Here is a 26428-nt window from a genome sequence, read left to right on the forward strand (position 1 = left end):
TATTAATATATGGGGTCTAAATACTTTTGCACATCACACTTTTCAGATTTTTATTTGATTAAAATTTTGAAAATCATGTATCATTCTTGTTCCACGTCACCATTATGTGCTACTTTGTGGTTGTCTATCACTTAAATTCTCTTAAGTTTGTGGTTGTATGATGACAAAATGTGAAAAATTTAAGCGGTATGAATACTTTTGCAACATTTTTTTGTAAAATTGACCAGAGATTATGTGCTAGCTTTATATAAAAAATATAGTGAAACATCAGTTTATGATCTTTAGTAAAAATGATAAAAAGCTGGGTTACATTTAAAAATAAGCTTGCAGAAATGTTGCCTTATATTTATAAGCATAAGTAACACATCTTTATTTTATTTTGTGCCTGAGTCACAAGTGTAGATTTGGAACCCTGTGTCAGGGATAGCTAAATTAAAACAACGTGAACTCTCTGGATTAGTGTGGGTGGACAGTACTGTGAGTGGATGACCTGAACACTTTTATGTACGAGTTGAACATTTTCTTTGCTCACTGCAGTTGGCATGGGGGCAGGTGGTGTAAGGGCCCAGGCTGTGGCTGGTCAATGTGCTATTTCTCCCGAGGCCACCAGATGGAGATGTAGAGTGACCACAGCCTAATTCAGAGTAATTATCAATACCTGGAGCATCATTTTTAAAGGGTGTGTACCATAAAAACAAGCCTGAAATGTGCGTGTGCAACATCTAATACAAGAACTGTGATTTATAAAGAAATACTTGACGTGGAAATGAGCGTACATTTAAACAAGTTTGGAGGCATGCGTATCCATTTAAAAGATTGCAGAGAGAGTGGGAATTAGTGACATTATGTGGTAAAGCACAGAATTGCGAAAAAAAAAAAAGTAAATGCGCAAACCATCCTCACGCATATTCATACCACATAAATCAAGATTAAGAACGGAAAATTAGCCATTACGTGTTTAAATATATTTTTGTTTATATGACTGGTTAATTAACCAATTAATGTTGGGGGCAGATTTATAGAGACCATCGTTACTGAATCAGGTAAAAAAATGTCCATTTACAGATGTTAATAAACCATGGAAAATGTGCGCAGGTTAATCAGCTGTTTAAATCTGAACACTTTTTAAACTCTTTAATAGTTTATCTTTGGAGCTTCATTATTAAACTGCTGCAGACACATGTTGGCTAAAACCACCAAACAACACATTCTTTCTCACCTCATCCTTTGAAACAAGGACTTCTACTTCACATTCTCCAAAATGTTACTTCCCTTCGTTATTCTGCTCTGGATAAATGGGAAATCCCACATTTAAATATTTATTGAGTGATTTGCATGGACCTTTTATGGGTAAATGTCGGCAGTACGGAGGTGAAACACGAGGCTGGTTCATCTCTGCACATTTTTTGTACAGGTTGTGATTTAGAAAGAGTAACAGCATTCATGTGTGCTTTGGCACACATTTTTAAATCAGATTTGTTTGGGGGCGCACAGCATTTCCTGTTTTTTGTGTGCGTGCACACTTTCACGCAGAGTTTTATAAATGAGGCCCCTGGTCTTCTCCTATTTAAGGGAAGCCACCACTGTGCTTAATCTTTTTATTCCTGAGACTGCCACATGCTTCGACTTCCTGTTTTTTTTTCTGTTTTCCAGTAACTTCTTAAGGTTTATCTGGTACCTCTGTCTTTAAAAACTAAATAAATACGGAAAAAAAGAAATTAGAAAGGAAAAACCTTTTCCTAAGTATTTTGAGTTTCTACTTCTCTGTGGTTATTGTTTGACATTCATGCCTGTTTATTACTTTTCCCATGTAAGGGGACACAACATGCACAGTGCTCCTGCATGGCTAAGATAGGATTGGGTGGCTGACCATTGACTGTTGTCAGGGTTGTGTACTTTAGTCTTTTCTTGGTTTAAAATTGGTTTACAATTTAAAACAGAGAGAAATAAAAAAAAACCATAATATTCTTTTAAACATTTAGAAGACCCTATATACTAATACATTCAATTTATCAATTAATTTATCAATTAATCAATTTATTTAAATTGAATATAACATGTCTTAGGTTCTCTAACCACTCTCTGAATGTTTAGCTAATAAGACTGCTCAAGACTGACTGTTGTTGTTTTTCTTAAATTTGTTTTCAGTTTGATATTGCAGTATGGACTAATAAAAGTTATGTTACAGCCTGGTTTTGACTAAATGTGTATTACAGATTGTGAACTGCTGATGTCGCTGTTGTATTCTGGGTGGCACTAGACTGACTGGACTGGTTCTGTGGGATTTTTGTAGACAATTAAATTCCTAGCTTTAAAAACAATGAGCTGTGTAGATGATTGACAAAAGCACTTTTCATAATCTCTGCACTGCATAACAATTGTGAGATAATGACTGATGACTGAAAATCACATGATTAATAAGAACCAGTGCTTAGTATTTAATCAAGATGTAAGAAATCAGAAAGTGGGTGATCAGGAACTGTAAATCTGTCATATCAGCAGCCCAAATATAACCCGTTTTCTGCTGCTGTTGGTATCTGTAGTATTAAAACTTGATACACTGCAGTAAATGTTTCATTAAAATAAATGCAAATATATATGATCTCAGGTGAAATCACTATCATATCAGAAATAAAGCACTAATTACCTTCTGACTGTCCTATATTTACTCCTCCCGTGAAATAAAGATCATTGATTAATATCAATAGTGTTTCAATTTAAAGTAGTACGTTTTTTTGGTAATTTTGCACTTTAACATTATATAACATTTACAAAAGCTTACCACTGATCAGCAGCAGTAGAGGAATACACAGTGGGATTGAAAACCCCATTGTGTCTTCCAGCCCCCAGATTCAGCCCTGTAGAGAAACATTACATTAACATTACAAACCAATATTATATCTGTATATATTTCATATTTATAATATGATTTACTTCTCCTTTACTTTCTCCTTTTAACTGCTTCTGTAGCTACAACATTCTTCAATTTACTCTTTGTGATCTTTTGCTTTGTTTTTTTAAAGTGTAATATTTGAGGATGTAATATTTGAGTTGTTTAATAATTAAGCCCATTCTGTTTTTTTTTTCCTTTGCAGTAACACATATCACCATTCTGTAGAATTTTCTCAAGATTCCAGTTAATCAATAAATAACAGAAAATTATTCTACAAACCACATCAATCCTATTATTAAATACTAAAGATGATTTACCTTATATGGCAGTTCAGCAGCAGGGAGAAGCCAGCAGGTGTATCTGAGATTAAAGATTCTGGACCTGCTGGACTTCTTTACTCCACTTCGTATTTGTAGATGTGTTTAAGAATGTGGGAGGGTTATAAATGATCACCAGAGGTGACCTTAAACCAGTTCTATTGAGATCACGTTATGCATGTTAACCATAGCACGAGATTATGTCCTTCCCAGAAGTGTACAAAGTGTTTCATGAACCAGAAACTGACACTGTGCCAGAAATGTATTAAAAAAAAAACATCAGTGTAGTCTAAACTAAAAGTGCTGTACGCTGCCCAAGCTAACATGCTGTCTTAAATATTTTATATACAGTCATTGCTGTACTTGTATTACAGTGCAAATGCTGGTAAATAAACAGCTCAGTAAAGATCAGTTACAGCATTCCACCATGACTGATTATAATTCATACTTATTTACAACAAATGCAGTATAGCAGTATAACTAGATTGAGATTAGATCCAGAACGAAACCTGAGGTGGCCTTAAAGAGGTTTTGTCGCCATGTTTCCTTTGCAACTTGACACTAAGCACTTTATTGTTTGCTAGACTCATTCAGTGTCGTGGCTATGACAACCTGGATGGGGCTCGGCAGAATGTTGCCTGTGATTAAGCAAGTTAAAGTACTGTATACTTATAATACAAAGTACCAAGACATTGAAACAGTGTCCCAATGACTGTGCGTTCTAGATGGGTGTGTATGTGTGGGTGTGTGTGTAAGATTTTATTTTTAGTTCAGTCTCTGTATGTTGAGGAAGACCAAGTGTAATGTTGGTATTATACCAGCTAGAATACAAGTTCAATGTCACAGAAGGGTAAATAAAAGGGTTGTATAAAAAGGATAAATAAAAGATGAGTTGTAACTAAACTAACAAAATGACCAGACCACGCCCCTGTTCTCTCTTAGACCAAGATAATTGCAGGTGGAAAAGGGGAGGCATCCATTGTTGAAACAAGAATGTGCACTAGAACTTTAGCTAAGACCACATTTGTACAAAGTAATTTTCACCAACTACACGGTATTACCAAAAGTATTCACTCACCCATCCAAATCATTAAAATTAGGTCTTCCAATCGCTTCATTGGCCACAGGTGTACAAAACAAGTAGATTGCCATGCAGATTGCTTCTACAAACATTAGTGACAGTAAAGTCCAGTATGGGACAGTGATAGGATGCCCCCTGACCAGTCGTGAAATTGTCTCGCTACTAAATATTCCGCAGTCAAGTGTTAGTGGTATTATAACAAAGCACATAGGAATGTCAGTAACTTAGCTACGAAGTGAAATAGGTAAAATAACAGAGGCAGGCACTGAGTGAACATAGGTTGCCAACTTTCTGCAGAGTCTGAAACTACAGATCTCCAAGCTTCATGTAGCTTCAGATTAGCTCAATAACAGTAGAGTCTAGAGAGCTTAAAGGATTGGGTTTCCATAGTCAAACAGCTCCATCAAAGCCTCGCATAACGTGATGCAATGGAAAGCGTAGGATGCAGTGCAGCTTGACCCGAAGTGAGAGAAGTGGAGATGTGTTCTCAGGTGTGTCAAATTGTGCTTCTCCATCCGGCAGTCTGATAGAGGTCGCGGCCCGAAGCACCCTCTAGGGGTCCGCAGGCTCATCCTCAGAGGGAGACAGTAGTCTTTAAATCAGGGGTCTCAAACTTGTGGCCCTCGGGCCATTTGCGGCTCGCAGAACGATATTTTGTGGCCTGCGACCTGAAATCAAATTTTAGCGTTAGTGCACGCAAGCACACAAGAAATACGCATCCTCTCCCTGTCCACCAGCACAGCGCATCCTATTTATTTCAATAAAGAGAGCGGCTGCATGAGTGCAGCCCCGCCCTCCGGCAAAAAGTTCAGCTGTGTGTGAGAGAGGCACATGGGAGCCTCTCACACACAGAACAGCTGCCTTTCAACCATGGAGGAGAAGCTGAAAACGGATTTATAGAACTATAGATCACAGTGAGGTGGATTAAAAATCTTAAACTTATGATTGACAACACCTGTTGCTTTATTTGAATTAAAAAAAAATGTCACTGATTCGCCCACATGGATATGCCCAGATACCGAGCCGAGTCATCAGGTATTCTATCGAGTTGTGCTACTCTGTCAAACCACACTACTGTGTATATTTAAAGGTAAAAATAAAAAGAAGCACACTATTAGAGCATGTTTCCAGTAAGAAGTTCATGTACTTACTATATTTGGAAAGCTTAAATCACTGTTTCAGGGTATGGTAGCAAGAGTTTATTGTACTCAGTTTTTTTTTTTAGATCTTTTATTATTATTATTATTACTGTTATTATTATTATTATTATTATTATTATTATTGTTATTATTATTATTATTATTATTATTATTATTATTATTGTTATTATTATTATTATTATTATTATTATTGTTATTATTATTATTATTATTATTATTATTATTGTTATTATTATTATTATTATTATTATTATTAATATTAGGGGGTCTTGACGCTTTCAAGTTGTAAACAGGTGGGCCGTAAGGTAGAAAAGGTTGTTTAATTTTGGTGTTGGGGGGAATATGGTGTTTTTCGAGAGTTGGGCTCGGCCCCTTGGTTCCAGTGAAAGGAACTCTTAATGCTTCAGCATGCCAAGAGATTTTGGATTTCATATATTTTCATAACATATTTTCTTATCTTGTCACATACCATCATGTCCACATTATCATCATTCATATTAATATAACAAACTAAAACACAACAAAAGTGTGAGAATAGCATACACATTCTTGAAGCTAGCATCATTCATTATTCTATCAATTAATAGACAGCTGTGATTATCTATTTTCCAAGTACTGTTTTTTTCTTTCTTCATTAAGAACACCAAATCACCAAATTCTTACTCTTATGTCGTCTCTCTCTCACACACACACACACACACACACCATTGCCTTAATACATAATACTACAGTTATGGGTTCACTGGCACTCGGTTCCTTGAGCAGGGCCCTTAACCCTCTCAGCTCCAGGGGTGCTGATGGATTATCCTGCACCGCTAAGATATGTGTATAGAAGCATATCATGTAAAACATGTCAAACTGCATTGCAGTGCTGAGGCTAATCCGGTGGACAGCCCTGTAACAGGAAACTGCTGCACTTTATTCAATCATTTATTTATTTATTTATTTATTTATTTATTTATTTATATGTCATTATGTTATCACTATGACATACATTCCTCAGATTTCTAATATAACAAGTTAACAGAAGAAAAAAGTTAAAGTTTAATTTTGCATTAATATAATTTGATTCTGTACGGAAGTTTTTTTTGTGTTTTATTTTTTTATTTTTTCTTTCAATATTATTATTATTGTGCTCTTGAAATACGAGAACAGAAAAGGAGTCAAACTGCATTCCAGTGCTGAGACTACACCTGTGCACACCTCTGTACCAGGAAACTACTGCACTTTATTCAATAATTTATTCCAAGGTGTGGGAACCCTATAGTTTTAGTTTGGATTTTTGTTCTTCCTCATTCTTCTAGAAAAAGACTCTTTGGCAGTTATCGTTAAAGCTTGATTGCAGTTGATGCTATTCTGTCTTTATTGTCTTAATGCTGATAATAAGAATCTGAATGATATATCTGATTAATCAAGCTTTCATGTCTCATGGAAATAAACTTTATTTGAACACAAATCATGGATCAACACAAGTTTGTACTATAAAGTGCCAGCCCTCTAGCTCCTCAAAAACTGGTCAGAATGAAATGTAACATAAACATATTCTCCAGTTTTACTGTAGGATCCTTTATCTTCAAGCTGTATGCAGCACTGGCCAACACCGCTCTTCAGCGCTGTCCAAGGTGCTTAAACCCCCCTGTTTAACACTGCTGTTTTGACCAATGTTTTTGTCTAAGCTCTACTTCCAGTGGCTACTCAGCTACAGTGTTTTTAATTAGCTGAGTTAGTATCTCTCCAAAGAAATCTTCACAGACAAGAACAAGGGAACACAGAGAAGGGAATTCTTATTTCAGTTGCAGCACATGGCTGAAACCTCAACCCTGCTGGTCGGCACTGCAGTTTTGGACAACATTACTCACTGCATGGCTAAGGGGAGGAGCCAGTATCAACATATGTATCATAAAAAGCTGCTGTGAAAGCAATGAGAAAACACTTCACTAAACATGGCAGTTCTCGCTTTTTTTCCTCCAATTTTACTGTCTGTCTATGGCCTTTTTTTATATTCTGAGGGAAGAGTTGTTTATGATTTATTTGTGTGGAATATTGTAACTAAGATAAGAGCAGTCATTATGGGTGGACCTGTGGGGTCTAAACAGATTTCTCAGTTTGATTTACAATACAGCACCCCTAGTTAAAATGTGTTAAAAGCGTAATTTTTTTTTCTCACAACCTTCAATTCAAGTGAATAAAAATAAATCCTGACTAAGAATTAATTATAATTTTTAAAATGACCTGTTTCACAATTATTGGCACCCTTAAGAATTTCTTGGAAATAAATGTATTTGAACCATTTATGTCATTTCTACTGTAGTTTATAAAGTGGATCAAAGTATCTAGGAACCTTTAATTAGTAATTCATCATTTCCTGGGGTAGAAATTTGGCATTACACACAGGGCTATTTCTCTTACTCACTACTAAACACTATTCAAGTAAAGCAGCTGTGTTTCAACTTTCATAAATTAGGCAATGGCTACAAGAAAATAACCTCTCACCTGCAGATGCCCTTATCTACATTCAAAGCAATCATCAAAAAGTTTAAAACATCTGGAAGAGTGACAAACAAGCCTGGAAGAGGACGCAAATGTAAGATGGCAAGAGAAGTAAAATCATCAGGCGCTGTCTACAGGCCAACAAGCTGTTTGGGAGGCGTGCAGCACGAAGAAAGCCTTTTCTGAGGTATAATCATAAGCATATAAGGGTGGAGTTTGCCAAGTGGTACTGGGAATGACCCTAAACATGTGGCCAAATCTACTCAAAAATGGTTCACAAGGCACAAAATCAAGCTCCTCTCATGACAATCTCAGTCCCCAGACCTCAAACCAATAGAGAAGCTGTGGTGTGAGCTGAAGAGGAGAGTGCATAGGAGAAGACCCAGGACTCCCCAGGAGGAGGATTTAGAAAGATTGTGCAAAGAGGAATGGTGGAAGATCTCTTTTTATATTCTCCCCTCTTGTGAAGAGTTATAGGAGAAGATTAAGTACTGTCTTGTTGGCAAAAGGGAGTTGTACAAAGTACTAACACCAGGGGTGCCAACTGTGGCACACATGATTTCATTTAAAATATTTATTTCTTAATGTGTGATTTTTTCCCCCCACCAAATAAAGGCACTTGAATTAAACCTTAGATTCCTCTCTTTTTTGAATTGTTGTCCTATTTTATATAAAATAATAATTTATTAGAAGCCAAAGAACACTTCTTAACGAGGGGTGCCAATAGTTATGGAAGACGCTGTGTATGTTCAATTGTTTGTGAACACCCTTTTTTAATAAATGCATATTATTACTCTAATTCAATTCAACCCATTGCTGACAAACGTGTGCAAATGCACACACAGCTTGTCTAATCTCTGCAGAGATGTTTGTCAATAGAATAGGACTCAGAAAAGCTAAGTCCTAGCAGAGAAACTAATTTGATTTAAACTCTGGCTGGCTGCCTAGGGTTTTTGATGAAAATATTAAATGATTAATTGTGCATTTATGACCTTCTTAAGTCATGTCCTACTTAACTACAGTATACCGTATATAGGATATGCAATAAGTGGGCACAAATACCTAGTCCGTGTGACCAAACATGCTTGAGAATTGACCATTAGACAGCTCAATGTGGTGATATTTTTATGGAGAGTCTGTAATTATTACCAAAGCTCTTTCAATTGAGGAAAAATTAGCAGAAAAGCCACATTAAACACAAAACATATAAGGAAATGTGTTATTCACTCTCAACGTGGTGGCATATCTGGTAATACATCACATACCATAATAATCAAATTCTTTCTTTACTTTTTACTTTTCCAGTGCTTTATTGCACAAGCATGCCTGTTAAATCATGTTAACTTTGAGCTTTAGGTATTGTGTGTATTCCATCACTACTCTTTACGTGTAAGACTCCAGCTACAGCTCTAGATAATAATACCTGTAAGATCTGGATGAGTAAATGAAATAAATGAGTAAAATAGTCTGCTTTAGATTTTTCTTAGCATACAACCATTTGAATGAAGAGTCAAAGAAATAATACAATGAACAAAATGAATAATGCTTGTCAGATACATTTATTATATAATGCTAATATAAAGTAATCACCATAAAGTAATCATGGATAATTATATCCATATTTGAAAAAAATCAACAAAAATCAAAGTCAGTGGCGAATAATGCTCATGTATGTAATTTAACAGTCGGCATATCTTGATTATATATATTTCTTCAGTTGCAGAAACTCATTCCCAAGCAGATTATTAAAATGAAATAAAAATTCAGAATGGCACTAGTGGCACAATTACTGAAAAGAGATTAGATCAGGGTTGTGTATAATCGTTCTTTCTAAGGGTGTGTAGAGTCAGAAGATCTGAACCTTCATTATCTGTGGAGTCCATGCACCTGTAAACACAAAATGTGAGGATTAGATACTATAGATCAGACATAGTTGTTGATTTTAGTCCAATACTCCAAATCATATCTTTAGACTCCATCAAGTAACACAAGCCCCTTAAGAAGTCTTATGAATCCAAGGAAGATGCTGACATAATGTTTTCAGTTCAGGTTTTAAATTATCTATCATCTGTATCAAATGACTGAATGCAATGTGTTGCTTATATCATTGTAATTTTTAATCTTTTTTTATTTTATCCAATTTTCTCCCCAATTTGGAAGGCCAATTATTAAAACCCACTTTTTAGGACTCTCCTCTAATCACTAGTAATGTACCCAGTGCTATGAAGGAGACCAGCACATGCCTCCTCCGACAAACTGCCACTCATGCAGCATTACTGGTCATCCAAGGAGCTTGGAGGCGCCTGAGCTGACTGACATCACATTGGGAGTGATGTGAGGAGATGGGCACCCATGCTCTCTCGGACTCTGGTTGCTGATGGCAAGCAGCATGTCTTGAGATTCAAACTGGAAATCCTTGGCTCATAGTGGCACTGCCTTAAACCCTATTCGAACAGGATTCGTTTCTCAGGGAGCATCTGTGAAAAATATTTCACACTTCTACTCAGTGATAAAACTCCAGCAACATGACTGCAATTGGAAAAACAGGAGGACCAGTAAGTTTTTGAGCTTTCTAAGCCAAATAACATTGTGTTAGTAGTCACTCACTCACTCACTCGCGCCCAAAGTGTAATTTCGGTGCGTGGCAGTGGACAAATAGCTATTTTTTATTGAACAAAAGTTGACGAAACTCAGAAATGTGTATCCGGACGGGACCTAAAATACTGGAGGATCAACGAGTTCAGAGAAAAACAGTAGGTAATTCAGCCAGTAATTTTCACAAAGGATGTCTAACCATTTACAAAATCATTAAAAAATGTATGTTGAGCTCACCTGTGCTTTAAGTTGTCCAAATGAATGGTCCCACAGATATGGAGGCCAGGTCATGGTTGTTCACAGACCGGCCAACCCTTGGGTGAAATCCAGGGACACAGTCCTGCAAAACACATATGACAGAATGTGATTCCATACTGAATTACTATTTTATGATTGATTCGGTGCTACTATAGAGAGACATCCAATGTATTTTATTCATGTTAGTCCAAGTGTTATAACTATGAGGACCTTTAATTCTTGAGCTTCTCTGCACAATGATCCTTTTTTTCTTTCCTTTTTTGCCTGCCACCACCCTCATGACTGGTGTAATGAAATGCTGTTCATAATGTAAAAATGTTTGCAATTGGGTAAATAGTAACATCTGGGAGAGGCCGGGGAAAACACGAGACGAAACCGGGGACTGAAACGGACACAGGACAGAGGACAGAGACTGGACGAAAGACTGAGACCGGACGGGAGCCTGAGACTGGACGGGGAACTGGACAGGAGACTGAGACTGGACGGGGAACTGGACAGGAGACTGAGACTGGACGGGGAACTGGACGGGTGACGGAGACTGGACGGGACACTGGACAGGAGACTGAGACTGGACGGGGAACTGGACAGGAGACTGAGACTGGACACTAGACAGGGATGCAGACAGGACAGGACTGGACAGGGGAACAGGGACAAAAACATTTACTGGGACAGAAACTAGCACAGTGACGGGGACAGGAACTGAGACATTACTGGAAACGAGTACTGGGACGCAGACAGAAACTGGAACTAAAACAGGAACAGACACAGGTACAAATACAAACATAGACGGAAGCCCAGGGCTGGGAAAAGTCAATGTCTGAGGGGCCAGCCTGGGCAGAGTTCGAGGGGCTGGAGCAGGAGACCTCGCTGGCTTAGGGACACAGGGCCTAGGGCCAAACTTTGGTCTCGGAGCAGGTACAGAGTCAGAGGCGGACGGAGCCGCGGGTACAGGGTCAGGGACAGTGGGTACCACATTGGTGGCAGGCACTGCTGGTGCTGGAGCAGACACGGAGGCTTGAACAGCAGACACGGAGGCTTGAGGAGCTTCAGCAGACACGGCGGGTGCAGCTTGAGCAGGCGCGGCGGGTGCAGCTTGAGCAGGCGCGGCGGGTGCAGCTTGGGCAGGCGCGGCGGGTGCAGCTTGGGCAGGCGCGGCGGGTGCAGCTTGGGCAGGCGCGGCGGGTGCAGCTTGGGCAGGCGCGGCGGGTGCAGCTTGAGCAGGCGCGGCGGGTGCAGCTTGAGCAGGCGCGGCGGGTGCAGCATGAGCAGGCGCGGCGGGTGCAGCATGAGCAGGCGCGGCGGGTGCAGCATGAGCAGGCGCAGCGGCCGCTAACAGGACTGGAGCAGTAGGCGAGGCTGTAAAGACCGGACCGGAGCATGCTTCTGGATCAGGATTCGCAGAGCTGGAATCCGGCCGGGCTGGAGAGCTGGAAGTAGGTGGAGCTTGAGAGCGCGGTGGAGCTAGCAGGCTAGCTAGCTTAGCCGGAGCTTCAGAGAGCGGCTTCTCGGAGCGCGGATGAGCCACGGGAATCACACAGCGTAGCGTCCCATCCGCTGGCTTCACGGAGTACGCCGTCTCAGCCGGGAGAGTCAAGGAGCGCGGATGAGCCACGGGAGTCACGGAGCGTGGCGTCCCATCCACGGGCCTCACAGAGCGCGGCGTGGAAACAGGAGGCGGCCAGTAAACAGGTGCGGGATCAGGCAGCGGAAGGCGGGTTGGTGCGGGGAAAGGCTCCTCGTCCTCGGAGCTGCTGGGAGCACAGCCAAGAAAGTCCCACGGCTCCCGGGTAGCCTGGCCTCCTCTGTAAAGAGTACCGAGGCTAACCGCACCAACCCGTATCGCCCCCCCAAAATTTTCTCCGCTCCGGAAATCTTCCACCGGAGAAAGGGAGCGCTGAGAGCGCCGCCGCCCACCTCTTCTCCTCCGGCGCCGGGAAGTGGAGGAGTTTTCAGCCGCATACTCCTCCTGAACGCCGCGAGAGAAGGGAGTGGGTCGGATAGCCAGCCTGGATCCATAAAACGGATTACTTGCAGCGTCCATGGTTTTAGGTCGGTTCTTCTGTAACGCTGTGTGAAGGACTGGACGAGGAGAGCGGACGCTAACGCAAGTATCATTTATTAAAGAACAGAAACCAAAAACATAAATCAAACCGAAACAGACCAAACAGGAGACTAACAGACAGACAGGATTTAACACAGCCGTGACAGACGTAAAAACGCACAAGAACCGACAGAAACACTAATGACTGAGATGCTTAAATATACACACAAGGCGGGAAGGAGAACAGGTAACACCTGGGGACAGACTAATGAGGGGCGGAGCTACAAATGGACATAGGTGAGTGGAAAAACACTGACAGAACACAGGGGCACGGGTCACGTGGGACAACACAGGCACGAGGACAGACAGGAAACAGGGCCAGGCGTGACAGGTAGACGCAGCGGGGGTTCAGAGTTTGGTCATGTACACCACGTACGACACACATCACGCATCGGAGCCTAAGGGGTTGGAGTGTAAGAGCATATAAGAGGCATAAGGGGCTAGCAAGGGGAAGCCAGATTCTCTGTGTATGCTACGCTGTCTCACTTCAATAAAACTTTGTTACTTGCTTCGATCCAGACTCAGCATTCAGCATTATTCTTCCACTTCAAACCACCATTTTTCCACAACACTGGGAACTCCTCATTCCCATGTCCTGTTTGCAGTGAGAGCGATACCTCAAGCCTCTATACGGAGAATCCATGTTTCATAGTGAAAGACTGTTGTCAGTATGTTGTGGTAAATGCTGCAGTGTGTAAGGAAGTAACAGTTATCTAAGTTATCTGTGCAGCTGTAAATATTAAGCTTAGCCTAAAACAAAATATTGTAAGTAATTTTAATCATGGATGAAGACTATTTCATCATGCATGGCACATCATAGCTTAACAAGAACTGCAGAGGCTGTTCTTAGACTTATTAGACAAATGCTTACCAGAACATGGAAGGGGGAAAAGAGCCTCTTTTTAAAGGTGAAATCCAGTGTGAAATTGACTTTGGGTATAGTGAAATATGATTACATACAATAGTTCTCCAGGTGACACCTCAAGTCATGAGAAGTCAACTGACAAGCACAAATGAATAGATAGGATAGGAACCCAGATTGACCTCTGTCCTCAAAATCCCCGTTGCACCAACTCCAGACCAAAACTAATGTGAGTGTTCACTTGACTTATCAGCTGTAGTTTCTTTAATGCTCATCAGTGGACTTATCATGAAATTTCATGATGGCAGGATGTCTTTTTTTAAAGTTAAATATCAGGGCTCTCAGAATTCTACCAATGAAGTATGGAGTTAATCTCCCTGGATGTGGACATAAGGGAACTATCTGTCGACAATTGAGTAAAATAAAATGCAATGGCTGGAGACGCCGAACGACCCCACAGCTGACTCAGAAAAACCTAGACTGCAGTATGCCAAAAAGCAAGCCAAAATCCTTCTGGGAAAACGTCTTGTGGACAGATGAGACCAAGATAGACCTTGGTTAAACAGTTCACAGAAAACGGAATGAGGCATATAAAGAAAACAACACAGTGCCTACAGTCAAAGATGGTAAAGATTCAAATATGTTTTTGGGTTGTTTTGCATCCTCTGACACTGGGTGCTTTGACTGTGTGAAATACGTTATGAATCTGAAGGTTACCAAAGGATTTTCGGTTGCAATGTAGGGCCCAGTGTCAGAAAGTAGGGTTTGTGTCCTAGGTCATGGTTCTTCGACCAGGACAATGAGCCCAAACATACTTCTAAAAGCACCCAGAGATGAATGGAAACAAATCGCCGGAAAGTGGGCAGCAATAAGTCAGGATCTAAATCCCAATGAACTTCTGTAGAGAGATATTAAAATTGCTGTTGGGAAAAGGCACGCTTCAAATATGAGAGACCTGGAGGAGTTTGCAAAAGGAGATTGGTCCAAAATTCCAGTTGAGGGGTGTATAAAACTTGATGGTTGTAGGAAGTAACGGATTTCAATATTTTTTTTAAAGGGAGTGCAATCAAATATTAAGCTGAGGATGCCAATAATTTTGTCTTCCAAGAATTTTGTCGACCATGGCTGCATCTAAATCAAATTAATTTTACTTTTTGTGTAGTTTGGAATCCTACTTTCTATTTAGCATATTACTGTGTGACAGGATGACGGAAGGTACTAAATCTCACCTCTGCACAGTTGTTGTTTTGCAGAAGGCAAAGGTAAATGGAGCAATGAAGGAAAACCTTCTGGTAGTTCCCGTTAAAGGCAAACATCTTGAAGGAGAAAAGGCCAGTAGTGGAGACACCATTCTGAAGAACTTCCACTGTCTTATCTGCTGAATTAGGACATCTGAGGATCACAATGTAAATTACATTTAGAACACAGTTTGTAGGCACACTGATGAAGTGGTGTGTGGGCTGTGTGTATATGTTTGAGTAAACAGAAACAAGAAAATTTAAGTAAAACTCTGACCTGTTAGTGATGAGATGCCAGCGGACAGCATGGTGCTGGTCCCTCTCAGGAGTGGCCCAACATGAGTCTATCACTGTGGCAATCTGACGACTGTCCACCCCCTGAACAAACACTCCCACGTAGATCCTCTCGTCCACCACTATCTTCACACTGCCGTTGTAAGGTTGGGAGAGGGCAGCATCCTGATAGGGAACGATTCTGACCTGGTACATCCCCTGACCATCTGGAAGGTTCTTGTGCACTACGCTATATAAAACATCAAAGCACAAACATATACAAATATTATGAATAAGTACATTCCTAATAATACTTCCAAATACATAATACATATAATACATACAGTCCTCTCCAAAGGAATTAGAGGTCAATTTCTTTATTTCTGCTGTAGACTGACAACATTTTCATCACATTAAAAGAGACAAAACATTAACATTTCAGCTTTTATTTTCAGTGACTTCTAAGGTTGTGTTATTGCCCAGGTGTGTCCTGTTACATATAAATGCACAGTCTGCACAAGCAGACCTCAAATCTGAAACTGAACATTTGCCATCCAGCAGTGTTTATTGTTTGAATAATTAGATGAGTAACAAGGAAAAACAAGCAAACCATTTGGAATATCCTGAAGAAGAAAGTTGTCACTGGTGTACTAAGAAACAGGTGCTGAACAGTGCTGTAAAGAAAGACTGGAAAACAATTGTTTGCAATAATCTCCTGAGAGCAGAAATGAAGGTATCACAGTCTAATATTTGCAGATGACGGTATGAACGAAAGCACTACCCTAAGCACTAATCAGTAAGAAGAATAGGGTGGCCAGGCTGTAATTTGCTAAGAAGTAGAGAGACAAGCCTATGGACTGATTTTAGAATGATGAGTCTATGTGATGGAAAGGCTAAAGTTTGGAGAAAGAAAGGATCTGCTCATGACCCCAAACATACCAGCTCATTTGTGAAACACAATGGAGGTTGTGACATGGCTTGGGTTTGCATGGCTTCTATTGGGACGGGCTTATTTATCTTCATTAATGTACAATGAAATTTAAAGAAAGATGCAACCTAACTTATTGGGAGTTCTTTCACCATGCAGCAAGATAATGACCCAATAAACAGTGCCAACACAACAAAGGAGTGAAACAGAGGCAGGAAGTGAAAGGTTTTAGATCCTCCTTAAACGTACAACTCTACAGAGCATTCATTTTACATGCTAAAGAAGAGACTGATGGAATTAAGCCCAAAACAAGCAATAGCTGAAAGAGGCTGACGTGAGCAGCACAGAGCCTGCATAGAGCCTGCACAGAGCATGACAAAGGAAGAAAACAATTTAGTGTTGTCAGTGGGTCTGGAAGCTGTCATGATAGAGCAGATCTCAGACATGCACAGATGCAAATCAAAATATACTTTATTAAATAAAGTTTGCAGATAGCTTGGGTCACACCAGTGAACGTTTGCTGGTGCTGACTGATTAGCTGGCTCTGGTTAGCTAAACCAGTTTTAAATAGCTCTACATCTGCTATCTGGTTAGTGCAAATCGAAATATACTTTATTAACACACAAAACTAGGGCAGATGAACAGTCCAGAGGTCAAAACACGGCAAGACAATATTCCAAGGGCAGGCAAAAATCAAGGTTGGTAATACAAAGCAAGATCAAAACATGATAGTGACACAGACAATGGAAAAACACATTGTACGAGGATTAACTGTCAATACTCAGCAAGGACTAAAAGCAAATGAGCCCCTTTTATGGGGCTAGTATTCAGGTGACCTGTTTCCTGGAAGTATCATGTCCTGTGTCATGTGATTGGGGTTGGGTGTGATGTCAGTGTGTGGTGCATTCTGGGCAATGTAGTTCAGACAGTAATGGGTTCAGACAGAAGGTGCTATCTTCTTAACTTTGCACCAGATCCAGATGGAAATACCTGGAAATAAAAGCTGATGTGTTTGGTGTTTGTCTCATATTCATCATTTAATTTTAACCCCAAATGGTTTTAGTCAACAGCAAAAATAAAAATAAATTTGCCTCACTGTTAACAATACAGTAAAAAAAAGCATTCATCAGTTCAAACTAGTAGGATATCAGTGCTGATTTATAAGAGCCCAGGAAGCAGCTCCCCTACCTCTGCAGAGGGGTTAATTCGGTGTCCATGGAGAGGGTCTGGCTGATCTGATAAATGCAGGAGAACTGCAGTTCCAGATATTTCTTTCTGTGAATGGGCCCTCCTCCTGATTCTGCTCCCCCCTGGATAGTGTTCTCATAGATGAAGTGGGTTCCGTTGGCCTGTGGATACGGTAACTTGAGTGCAACCACTTGGTCTATTACACGCTTACTTAAATTGAGCATTGTTAAACTAAACAAAAAAAAATCACAGCATCTAGACAACATTCTAGGCAAGCCACATCATCATTTTAGAAAGTACTGAAAAACTGAAGTTTCTGAAAATTCTGCAAAACTGTGAGGCAAGGGAGTGCATTCATCATGCTCTGAAGTTCTGCTGCTGGCAGTGACATTGGCAATTTTGCATGCCTAGAAGGAAGAATGGATCTGCAAGCTTATGCTTAAAGTGTCACTAAGCATAAATAAAATGTTAAAAAGTCTACATGGATATTATTTACTGTACCATGAGACTGGTGCCACAGATATGGTCATCGTTATTAAAATGGAAGACCAGTCTGCCGTTCTGGATTGTCCCTGTGCAGTTGGGGTCGCTCAGGTGCAGGAGGTCAGCAGAGAAACCAGCTTCAAAGAGCTGACAGCGGGACAGAGACATGGTGCCAGAGCTGCTCTCACACTCTTCTTTGGAGTCTGAAATAAAGAAAGAACAGTGAAAGGCGAAACAGGCATTTAAAGGGCACTGAACATCTGTAGATGCCCACATCTTAAAATATCTTCATACCATAAGAGTCGTTGCCTGGTCTAGGATGGTTCTCATTACAGAAGCAGCCATAGACCCCATTGCTCTCCCCACACCACTCGTCTGCAGTGCAGTTCAGCTCCTTACAGGGGTCCACCATTGCTGAAGAAAGACGAAAAGATGTAAAACACAGTAAACACAGCATAATGAATCAGTAAATTGTTCACGAACCTTTTCACATGAATTTAAATAAGAGAGATCTAATAATATTTATGACTAGCAACCTGTCAAAGGCTGACATTATTTATCAGTTTGCTTCAAGCTGATGCTTTGGAATTATAAAAAAAGCAAAGAATCTGAAGCACTTTGACCAGAACCAAAATGTAACAGCTGTATCAGCTGTATCAGCTGCCCACTGCCCAGTTCATGCCAACAGCCTCTGTGCTCCCTCTGCATTACTTATTACCTTACATTGAAATTTATACAAACTCCAACAATGAATTTTGTAACTGCTTCCACTGCTATTGTAGCGATTCGCCTAAATATGTTAGACCTATATAGATGTGTAATGAATTTTTTACATGCATTAATAAGTTGTCTGACCAGAGGAGGATGGGTCCCCCTTATATATTAGCCTTGATAGTACATATGATGGTACATGTGATAGTACAAGGTAGCTCCCAGTGTATTTCCTCCTCCAGCTCTGAGGGAGTTTTAAAGCCTCAATTGTCACTCAATTGTGTTTCTGTGTTGTATGTTGAATATTTTGTCTGATTCTCTGTCCTGCAATGTTCTCTGCAACAACATCAGTTGTAAAAAGCACTATATAAAAAAAACATTTTATTTGATTAATGTTCTAGACCATTAGGTTAGAACAGCTCTAAAACATCAGGCAGGTATTGCAGGGTGTTTCTGCTATGCAGTGGTCCAAGCCCACCAAAAGTGACCCTAAAAAGGACAACTGGTGAACCAGCAACAAGGTCATGGCAGCCCATTACTCATGGAGCACATCACAATTTTCATGGGCAGGGCTTAAAGAATTTGGTACCAGATACCACAGGACACATTCAGAGGTCTTGTAGAATCCATGCTTTGTTTATTTGTTTGCTGGCATGAGATGAACAGTATAAGGCATGTGGTTGTCTTGTGAAAGTTGGTAGGTGATACAAAGGTTTTTTGTAGAAAAATGTGTATATTGGTTTATACAACACAAGACACTAAATCTGAACTTTAATAAGTAAAAATGTTCTCTTTATTGTTTTTAAAGCTAAAGATTTTGTCTCCCCCCTTCTTTGTTTTCCCTTTGTTTATTTTGTTGTTTATTTTTTTCATTTTCAAAGGTCACCCCGCCCTTTTTGCCAATAATTTTGCTTATATGATTATGTCTCTATTATATGCACAATGACCACAGAAACTAAAACACTGTATAGACACTAAATAAGTTGAATTAGTACTACAAAGAGGGGGATGGTGGCGGTAAAAAGAGAAAATGTTCAGAATGCATTGTTGATGTGGTTCTGTATGTGTTTATTATATTACAATCTGCGGTCAGTATCCCAAAAGAATTCAATCTTATCAAATAAGAAACCAACTAACTAAAGATGTCAGAAAAAAATCTGTTTACCTGTAGTGGGGGCCTCAGTCATAGTAATATGTGCAACATCTGTAATGGAACAATTTTAAAGTTAAAATCCTCATTACATCTTTCTCCAGACCCTGTAATACATGTTGCATTAAATCAGCGATTATGTTTTACTGCTGCTTAAAAGATGGAGGAATCTTTGGTATTAGTTAAATGCATTATGTTTTTTGGTAAGCTCATTCAGAGAGCAGTTTGGATCTCTAAGACAGGGGTCAGTGCTTGGGTAATTGTAAGCCACTGTCATAAAAACATAAAATTGTACTTTTAAAAATGTTCCTACTGTGAAATGTTGCTTGTTTAATACATTTTTGTATGGTAAGAAATCAATACCTTTGAAAGCAACAATCAGGTGGTTGTAAATGTTATCTAAGGACATCTTAACATGAGGCATGAAGAGAACTTAATACCAGCTGAAGATGTTAATACAAAATAACTATTGCCATACATGTTCAGTGTCAGGGTTTTCTGTCGTGCTTTTTGCATCTCTCTGTGTTTTCCCTTTCAAATCAAATCAAATGTATTTATACAATGTATTTTTCCAACTGATGTTGTTTTCCCTTTCCTTATCACCAGAGTATTAATCAATATCAACTGTTTTTAATCTCACCTATTTGTATTCTTGTTTGGTTCTCTGGTTGTTTAGTTTCTTGGTTGTGAAGCCCTATCTTACACCATGCCTAAGGCACGTCACGATGCTCATTGCTATCATACACCCTGCCAACAGTGTATTTTCACGCCTTGCACCTGCATTGTTTATATTGCATTGAAGTTTAGAAATACAGTGGTATGAAAAAGTTTGGGCCCCCTGATAATTTTCATAATTTTGCTTTATAAATAAATGTATTGTTTAAATCAGAAATTTCAGTTGAATGTATCATATAGCAGTTAAACACAGTGATATTTTAGAAGTAAAATAAAGTTTATAGGATTCACAAAAAGTGTGCAATAAAAAAAATAGGCAGGTGCATACATTTGGGCATCCTTGTGGTTTAATTTGAATTTGAATACCTTTAGCACTAATTATTGGAAGACAAAATTAGTTCGGTAAGCATATTGACCTTTGACGTACATATACATGTGAATCCAATTATAAGAAAGGTGGAAGGCACCAATTGTAAGTTTTTCTCCTCTCTGCATCTTTTCTGAAGAGTGACAACATGGGCACCCCAAAACAACTCTCAAATTACTTGAAAACAAAGACAACCCACAGATCAGCTCCAAGACCTACATCATCATCTTATTCATTCAGCTATTCAGCGTACTTTGCACAAGGAGACGCTGTATGGGAAAGTGATGCAGAAGAAGCCTTTTCTGTTCACACGCCACAAACAGAGTTGCTTTAGGTATGCTAAAGCACATTTGGACAAGCCAGCTTCATTTTGGAATAAGGCGCTGTGGGCTGATGAAACTAAAATTAAGTTATTCAGAGGGTGGTATGCATGGAGGGAAAAAAAACACTATTCCAAGACAAACACTTGTTACCCACAGTAAAATAGTGGTGGTTTCATCATGCTGTGGGGCTGTGTGGTCAGTGCAGGTACTGGGAATCTTAAAAGTTTGCATAGATTCCAGTCAATATCAGCAGATGCTTGAGAACAGTCTTCAAGAATCAGTGACAATGATTGTAGCAAAAAAAGTGGTCCTTCTTTTCTGGAAGGGGAAAGAATCCCCATCAGTTAATAAACGGTTATTTCACTTCTCAAATATCACTGCGTTCTTCTGCTATATGATATATTTAACTGAAATTGCTGATCTAAACCAGGGGCGTCACCTCGCCTGGTCATTTTCTAGCAGCCCTGAATCATTTTGCTCAGCTCAGCTGTGTTTTTAATGAGGAGACAGGTCACTGGCTGTGTGTGAATAAAAAAAATATCTTAAAGCTAATCAAAGAGCCAGTTCAAGGATAAAGTTCCGCCTTTGAGGAGAAACAGCCAATCAGCTTGCTGGTTTTGCGGAATGTGGTGGGCTAGAAGGGAAGCCCCCTCCTCCACAACCAACTTATTTAGAACTATACTTAGTTTAAATTAGTTACTTAGCCCTGCTCTCTGCCCTTCCACCGTATCCAACTGATCAGCTAATAAACTATATTATATTATATGCATAAAATTAACAGGGCTGAAACCCGAATCTTTACACACCCAGGCAATTCCCCTAATCTGAACAACCAGTGATTTACAGTGCTTCATTTTGTTACGGTACAGCCTTATTCCAAATTGTATTATATTAATCTCTTTCCTCAAAATTCTACACAAAATACCCCATTATTACGGTGGCCGAGAAAGCCCAACGCAGTGCAAATTGAAAAGCGCTGCAAAAGCACAAAACACATCCATCAAAATTACAACACAGGCGCAGCAAATAGAAAAACGCACTGCAAATAGAACCACAACACAACGGAAGTGAGTCACAACACAACGGAATTTTCCCGGGGGACCTTAAAAGATACTGTACCAGCTAAGCTGCGTCTTCAGTAACGTCTCGGACTTCACTATGTGTACAAAGGACAATAAGTGGCAAACAAGGCGTTTTGTGAAGCAGAACTTTTAATAATATGCACACAACCGTGGTAATCACAGGTAATAAACATAACTTACTTTTCAGAAGCTTGTTTGCCACTTATGGTCCTTTATACACAGCTGGTACAGCATCTTTTAAGGTCCACCGGGAAAATTCCGTTGTGTTGTGACTCACTTCCGTTGTGTTGTGGTTCTATTTGCAGCGCGTTTTTCTATTTGCTGCGCCTGTGTTGTAATTTTGATGGATGTGTTTTGTGCTTTTGCAGCACTTTTCAATTTGCACTGCGTTGGGCTTTCTCGGCCACCGTACATTATGAACATGTGAAAAAAGTTTTCTTGAGAGTTCTGAAAATGTATTAAAAATAAAAAACTAAGAAATCACATTTACGTAAGTATTCACAGCCGTTGCCATGAAGCACAAAATTGAGCTCAGTTGCATCCTGTTTCCACTGATCATCCTTGAGCTGTTTCTACAGCTTAAATGGAGTCCACCTGTGGGAAATCCAGTTGATTGGACATGATTTTGAAAGGCACACGCCTGTCTATATAAGGTCCCACAGTTGACTGCATGTCAGAGCGCAAACACCAAGCATGAAGTCAAAGGAATTGCCTGTAGACAAAATTGTCTCGAGGCACAAATCTGGGGAAGGATACAGAAAAATTTCTGCTGCTTTGAAGGTCCCAATGAGCACAGTGGCCTCCATCATTTGTAAATAGAAGAAGTTTGGAACCACCAGGACTCTTCCTAGAGCTGGCCGGCCGTCTAAATTGAGCGATCGGGGGAGAAAGGCCTTGGTCAGGGAGGTGACCAAGAACCCGATGGTCACTCTGTCAGAGTTCCAGCGTTCCTCCGTGGAGAGAGGAGAACCTTGCAGAAGGACCACCATCTCTGCAGCAATCCACCAATCAGGCCTGTATGGCAGAGTGGCGAGGCCAAAGCCACTCCTTAGTAAAAGGCACAAGGCAGCCAGTCTGGAATTTGCCAAAAGGCGCCTGAAGGACTCTCAGACCATGAGAAACAAAACTCTCTGGTCTAATGAGACAAAGATTGAACTCTTTGGTGTGAATGCCAGGCGTCACGTTTGGAGGAAACCAGGCACTGCTCATCACGAGGCCGATACCATCCCTACAGTCAAGCATGGTGGTGGCAGCATCATGCTATGGGGATGTTTTTCAGCAGCAGGAACTGGCAGACTTAGTCAGGATAGAGGGAAAGATGAATGCAGCAATGTACAGAGACATCCTGGATGAAAACCTACTCCAGAGCGCTCTTGACCTCAGACTGGGGCGAAGGTTCATTTTTCAGCAGGACAATGATCAGAAGCACACAGCCAAGATCTCAAAGGAGTGGCTTCAGGACCACTCCGTGAATGTCCTGGAGTGGCCCAGCCAGAGTCCTGAGATCTGAAAATGGCTGTGCACAGACGTCTCCCATCCAACCTGATGGAGCCTCAGAGGTACTGCAAAGAAGAATGGTCAAAACTGCCTAAAGAGAGGTGTTCCAAGCTTGTGGCATCATATTCAAAAACACTTGAAGCTGTAGCTTCTGCCAAAGGTGGTTCTACAAAGTATTAAAAGTAAATGTGATTTCTTAGTTTTTTATTTTTTATAAATTTTCAGAACTCTTAAGAAAACTTTTTTCACATGGTCATTAATTTAATACAATTTGGAATAAGTCTGTAACGTCACAAAATGTGGGAAAAGTGAAGCACTGTGAATATTTTCCGGATGCACTTTATAAAGGAAAATCATGAAAATTATCAGGGGTGCCCAAACTTTTTCATACCAATGATTTGTCATCTGGTTTCATCTAGCACTGTACCTTTTTAAATCTTTTGTTCTTCAAATGAAAATGGATATCATTAATGTACCTGCGCAGTATGTTGGCACTACATTGGACACATCTGGCCTGACGAGTTTGTAGACGAAGTAATGTCCTGGACAGGCCTTCACTTGGATTGGTTTGGATTGGGACGATGAATTGCAGTTGGTATCAGAGAACGCCAGAACACTTCGTGTAACAATGCCACCCTGTTCTCGTGGGTGAGAGCCACCAAGCACCAGTGGAGTATGACCACCACATCTGCTGTAGCTTACACATCCCTCAGATATCTGAGCACTTCTTCCTTGGAGATAAAACCGGTACCATCCCTCCCACTCAACAGTGGTGTCGTCATGACCAGGGTTATCATTCCAGTAGGGCTGATGTATGTTTCGTCTTCATTGAGAACAGTGTGGTTGTAACAAGGGTCAAAGTTAGAATCATAAGGTGATGGAGCTGTGGAAGCAATGTAAGATTAGATTAAATTAGAGCTATTTTGTTTGGAAGCATTTATTTCATAATATTAGCAGTAGAGCGCTGAATGTAGTAACTAGTAATTTTCAAATGAACTCAACTAAGCACCAATAGAAATTCTCCAAAACTGAAATAAACTGAAATAAACTTTTTTACATTGACTTCTATTAAAAGGTAAGAAGTTTTTATCTCTTGCCTGCTGTTTTGGAGATACTTGTTTTTCATTGGACAGTAACAATATACTCTTATTTGGTACAGTTATATTTAATATTTAATATTTAAAGTAATGCCCATTGCTATTCTAATGTTACAGAACCGTATATTAGACAAACACTGAGTAAACAAGACTGACCACTGTGTTTAGCAACATTTATTGCTCAAGTCTATGTAGCTGGTGGGACCTGGTGTGCTTAATAATACAGATTGGCAAATACAATAATGTATAAAAGTGTTTCTTGTTTTTTGCATGTTTTGTCTCTGTTTCAGATCTTCAATCAAATGTAAGTATTAGTCAAAGACGACACAAATAAACACAAAATCCAGTTATTAAATGAAGATTTTTTTTTATTATTGAGTAAGAACACCCCCCCCCCCCCCCAAAAAAAAAAAACGATATATTTAAAAGCTAGGCATCATGCTAATATCCAAAGAAATTCAGGAATTCAGGAAAGAGAAAGTAACTTGGTTCTATTACTACCATTTCTAAAGTTTCTAAAGGACTCCAGCGAACCACAGTAACAGCCATTATCCTAAAATGGCGAAAACGTGGAACAGTGTTGGACCATCCGAGAAGTGGCCAGCCAACCAAAATTAAAAATTTCCCAAAGAAAAGCAGTAACGAGTCATCCAAAAGGTCACAAAAGACCCCATCTAAAGAACTGCAGGACTCAGTTAAGGTCAGTGTTCATGAATCTACCATAAGAAAGAGACTGGGAAAAAATGGCCTACGTTGGCAGAGTGCCAAGACAAAAAACACTTTTGAGCAAAAAGAACATTAAGGCTCGTCTCAGTTGTGCCAGAAAACATCTTGTTGATTCCCAAGACAAAAGTTGTGTGTTCCATTTTATCTGTCATTAAGGAACACCGCATTTCAGAAAAAGAACATCATACCTACAGTAAACAATGGTGGTGGAGGTGTGATGGTCTGGGGCTTCCTGCTTCAGAACCTGGAAGACTTGTTGTGAAGAATGAAATCATTTTGCTGTCTACCAAAAAATCCTGCCCCGGTACCAGCTCCAGCAGCACCCGCTGCCCCTGCTTCAGCTCCAGTGCCAGCGGTGCCCGCCGCTCCTGTGCCTGCAGTGCTTGCCGCTCATGTGGTACCTACTGCTTCAGCTCCAGTGCCCGCTGCGCCGGCCGCCTCTGATCCTGCGCCCGCGGCTCCGGCCACCTCTGATCCTGTGCTCGAGGCTCCAGCCACCTCTGATCCTGTGCCCGCTCCCAGAACTAAGCGCACACCCAGGTCATCAGGTCCCAGACCTGCTTCAAGGTCTCCTCCTCCAGCCCCTTAAACTTTGCCCAGGCTGGTTCCACAGACTTTGAACTTCATCAGTCCTGGGCTCCAGTCTATGTTCATATCTGTACCTGTGTCTGTTCCTGCCTTAGTCCTAGTTTCCATCTGTATCCCTGTACCTGTGTCTAGTCATGTTTCGGTTCCTGTTCCCATCACTGTGTTCGTGTGTTTCTGGAATGTCTGTACATCGTTATACTGTGCCGTTGGATGTAGGATGGTGGCATGAAAATATGACCGACTCCATTATTCTTGAGAAACTGTTCAAATGTAAAAGAGACCATTGTCTGACACCATCAACTTGTGCAAGCCATAGACTGCAAAAAGGTTTCTAATAATAATAGG

At 40.3% G+C, this 26428-nt stretch overlaps 2 protein-coding genes across 2 annotated transcripts in view; both read right to left on the reverse strand.

The window, feature by feature from the left end:
* LOC103029580 (alpha-tectorin-like) overlaps positions 1-26428 on the reverse strand; it is a 172082-nt gene that overhangs the window by 38035 nt on the left and 107619 nt on the right. The gene's annotated exons all lie outside the window — the stretch shown is intronic.
* Positions 9482-19844, reverse strand: LOC125799426 (pancreatic secretory granule membrane major glycoprotein GP2-like). Its single transcript, XM_049476100.1, has 8 exons — positions 19744-19844; positions 18162-18281; positions 17886-18070; positions 17385-17545; positions 15273-15518; positions 14987-15149; positions 10774-10876; positions 9482-9828 (listed from the first exon to the last, which is right to left on the reverse strand). Exons 1-7 carry the CDS (start codon positions 19763-19765, stop codon positions 10781-10783), a joined length of 993 nt encoding a protein of 330 aa, XP_049332057.1. The 5' UTR covers positions 19766-19844; the 3' UTR covers positions 9482-9828; positions 10774-10780.

The sequence above is a fragment of the Astyanax mexicanus genome, chromosome 3 (genome assembly GCF_023375975.1).
Source record: "Astyanax mexicanus isolate ESR-SI-001 chromosome 3, AstMex3_surface, whole genome shotgun sequence".
NCBI lineage: Eukaryota > Metazoa > Chordata > Actinopteri > Characiformes > Acestrorhamphidae > Astyanax > Astyanax mexicanus.

Bases quoted from the DNA above. Each gene is read 5' to 3' on its own strand.
- LOC125799426 (XM_049476100.1), bottom strand. From the start codon at position 19,765: ATGACTGAGGCCCCCACTACAG. The intron at 17,546-17,885 runs GTACAGTAAATA...CCGTATCCACAG, and splicing joins TCTGTGGCACCAGTCTCATG to GCCAACGGAACCCACTTCAT. The intron at 10,877-14,986 runs GTGAGATTTAGT...TGTGTTTTGCAG, and splicing joins AAAACAACAACTGTGCAGAG to GACTGTGTCCCTGGATTTCA.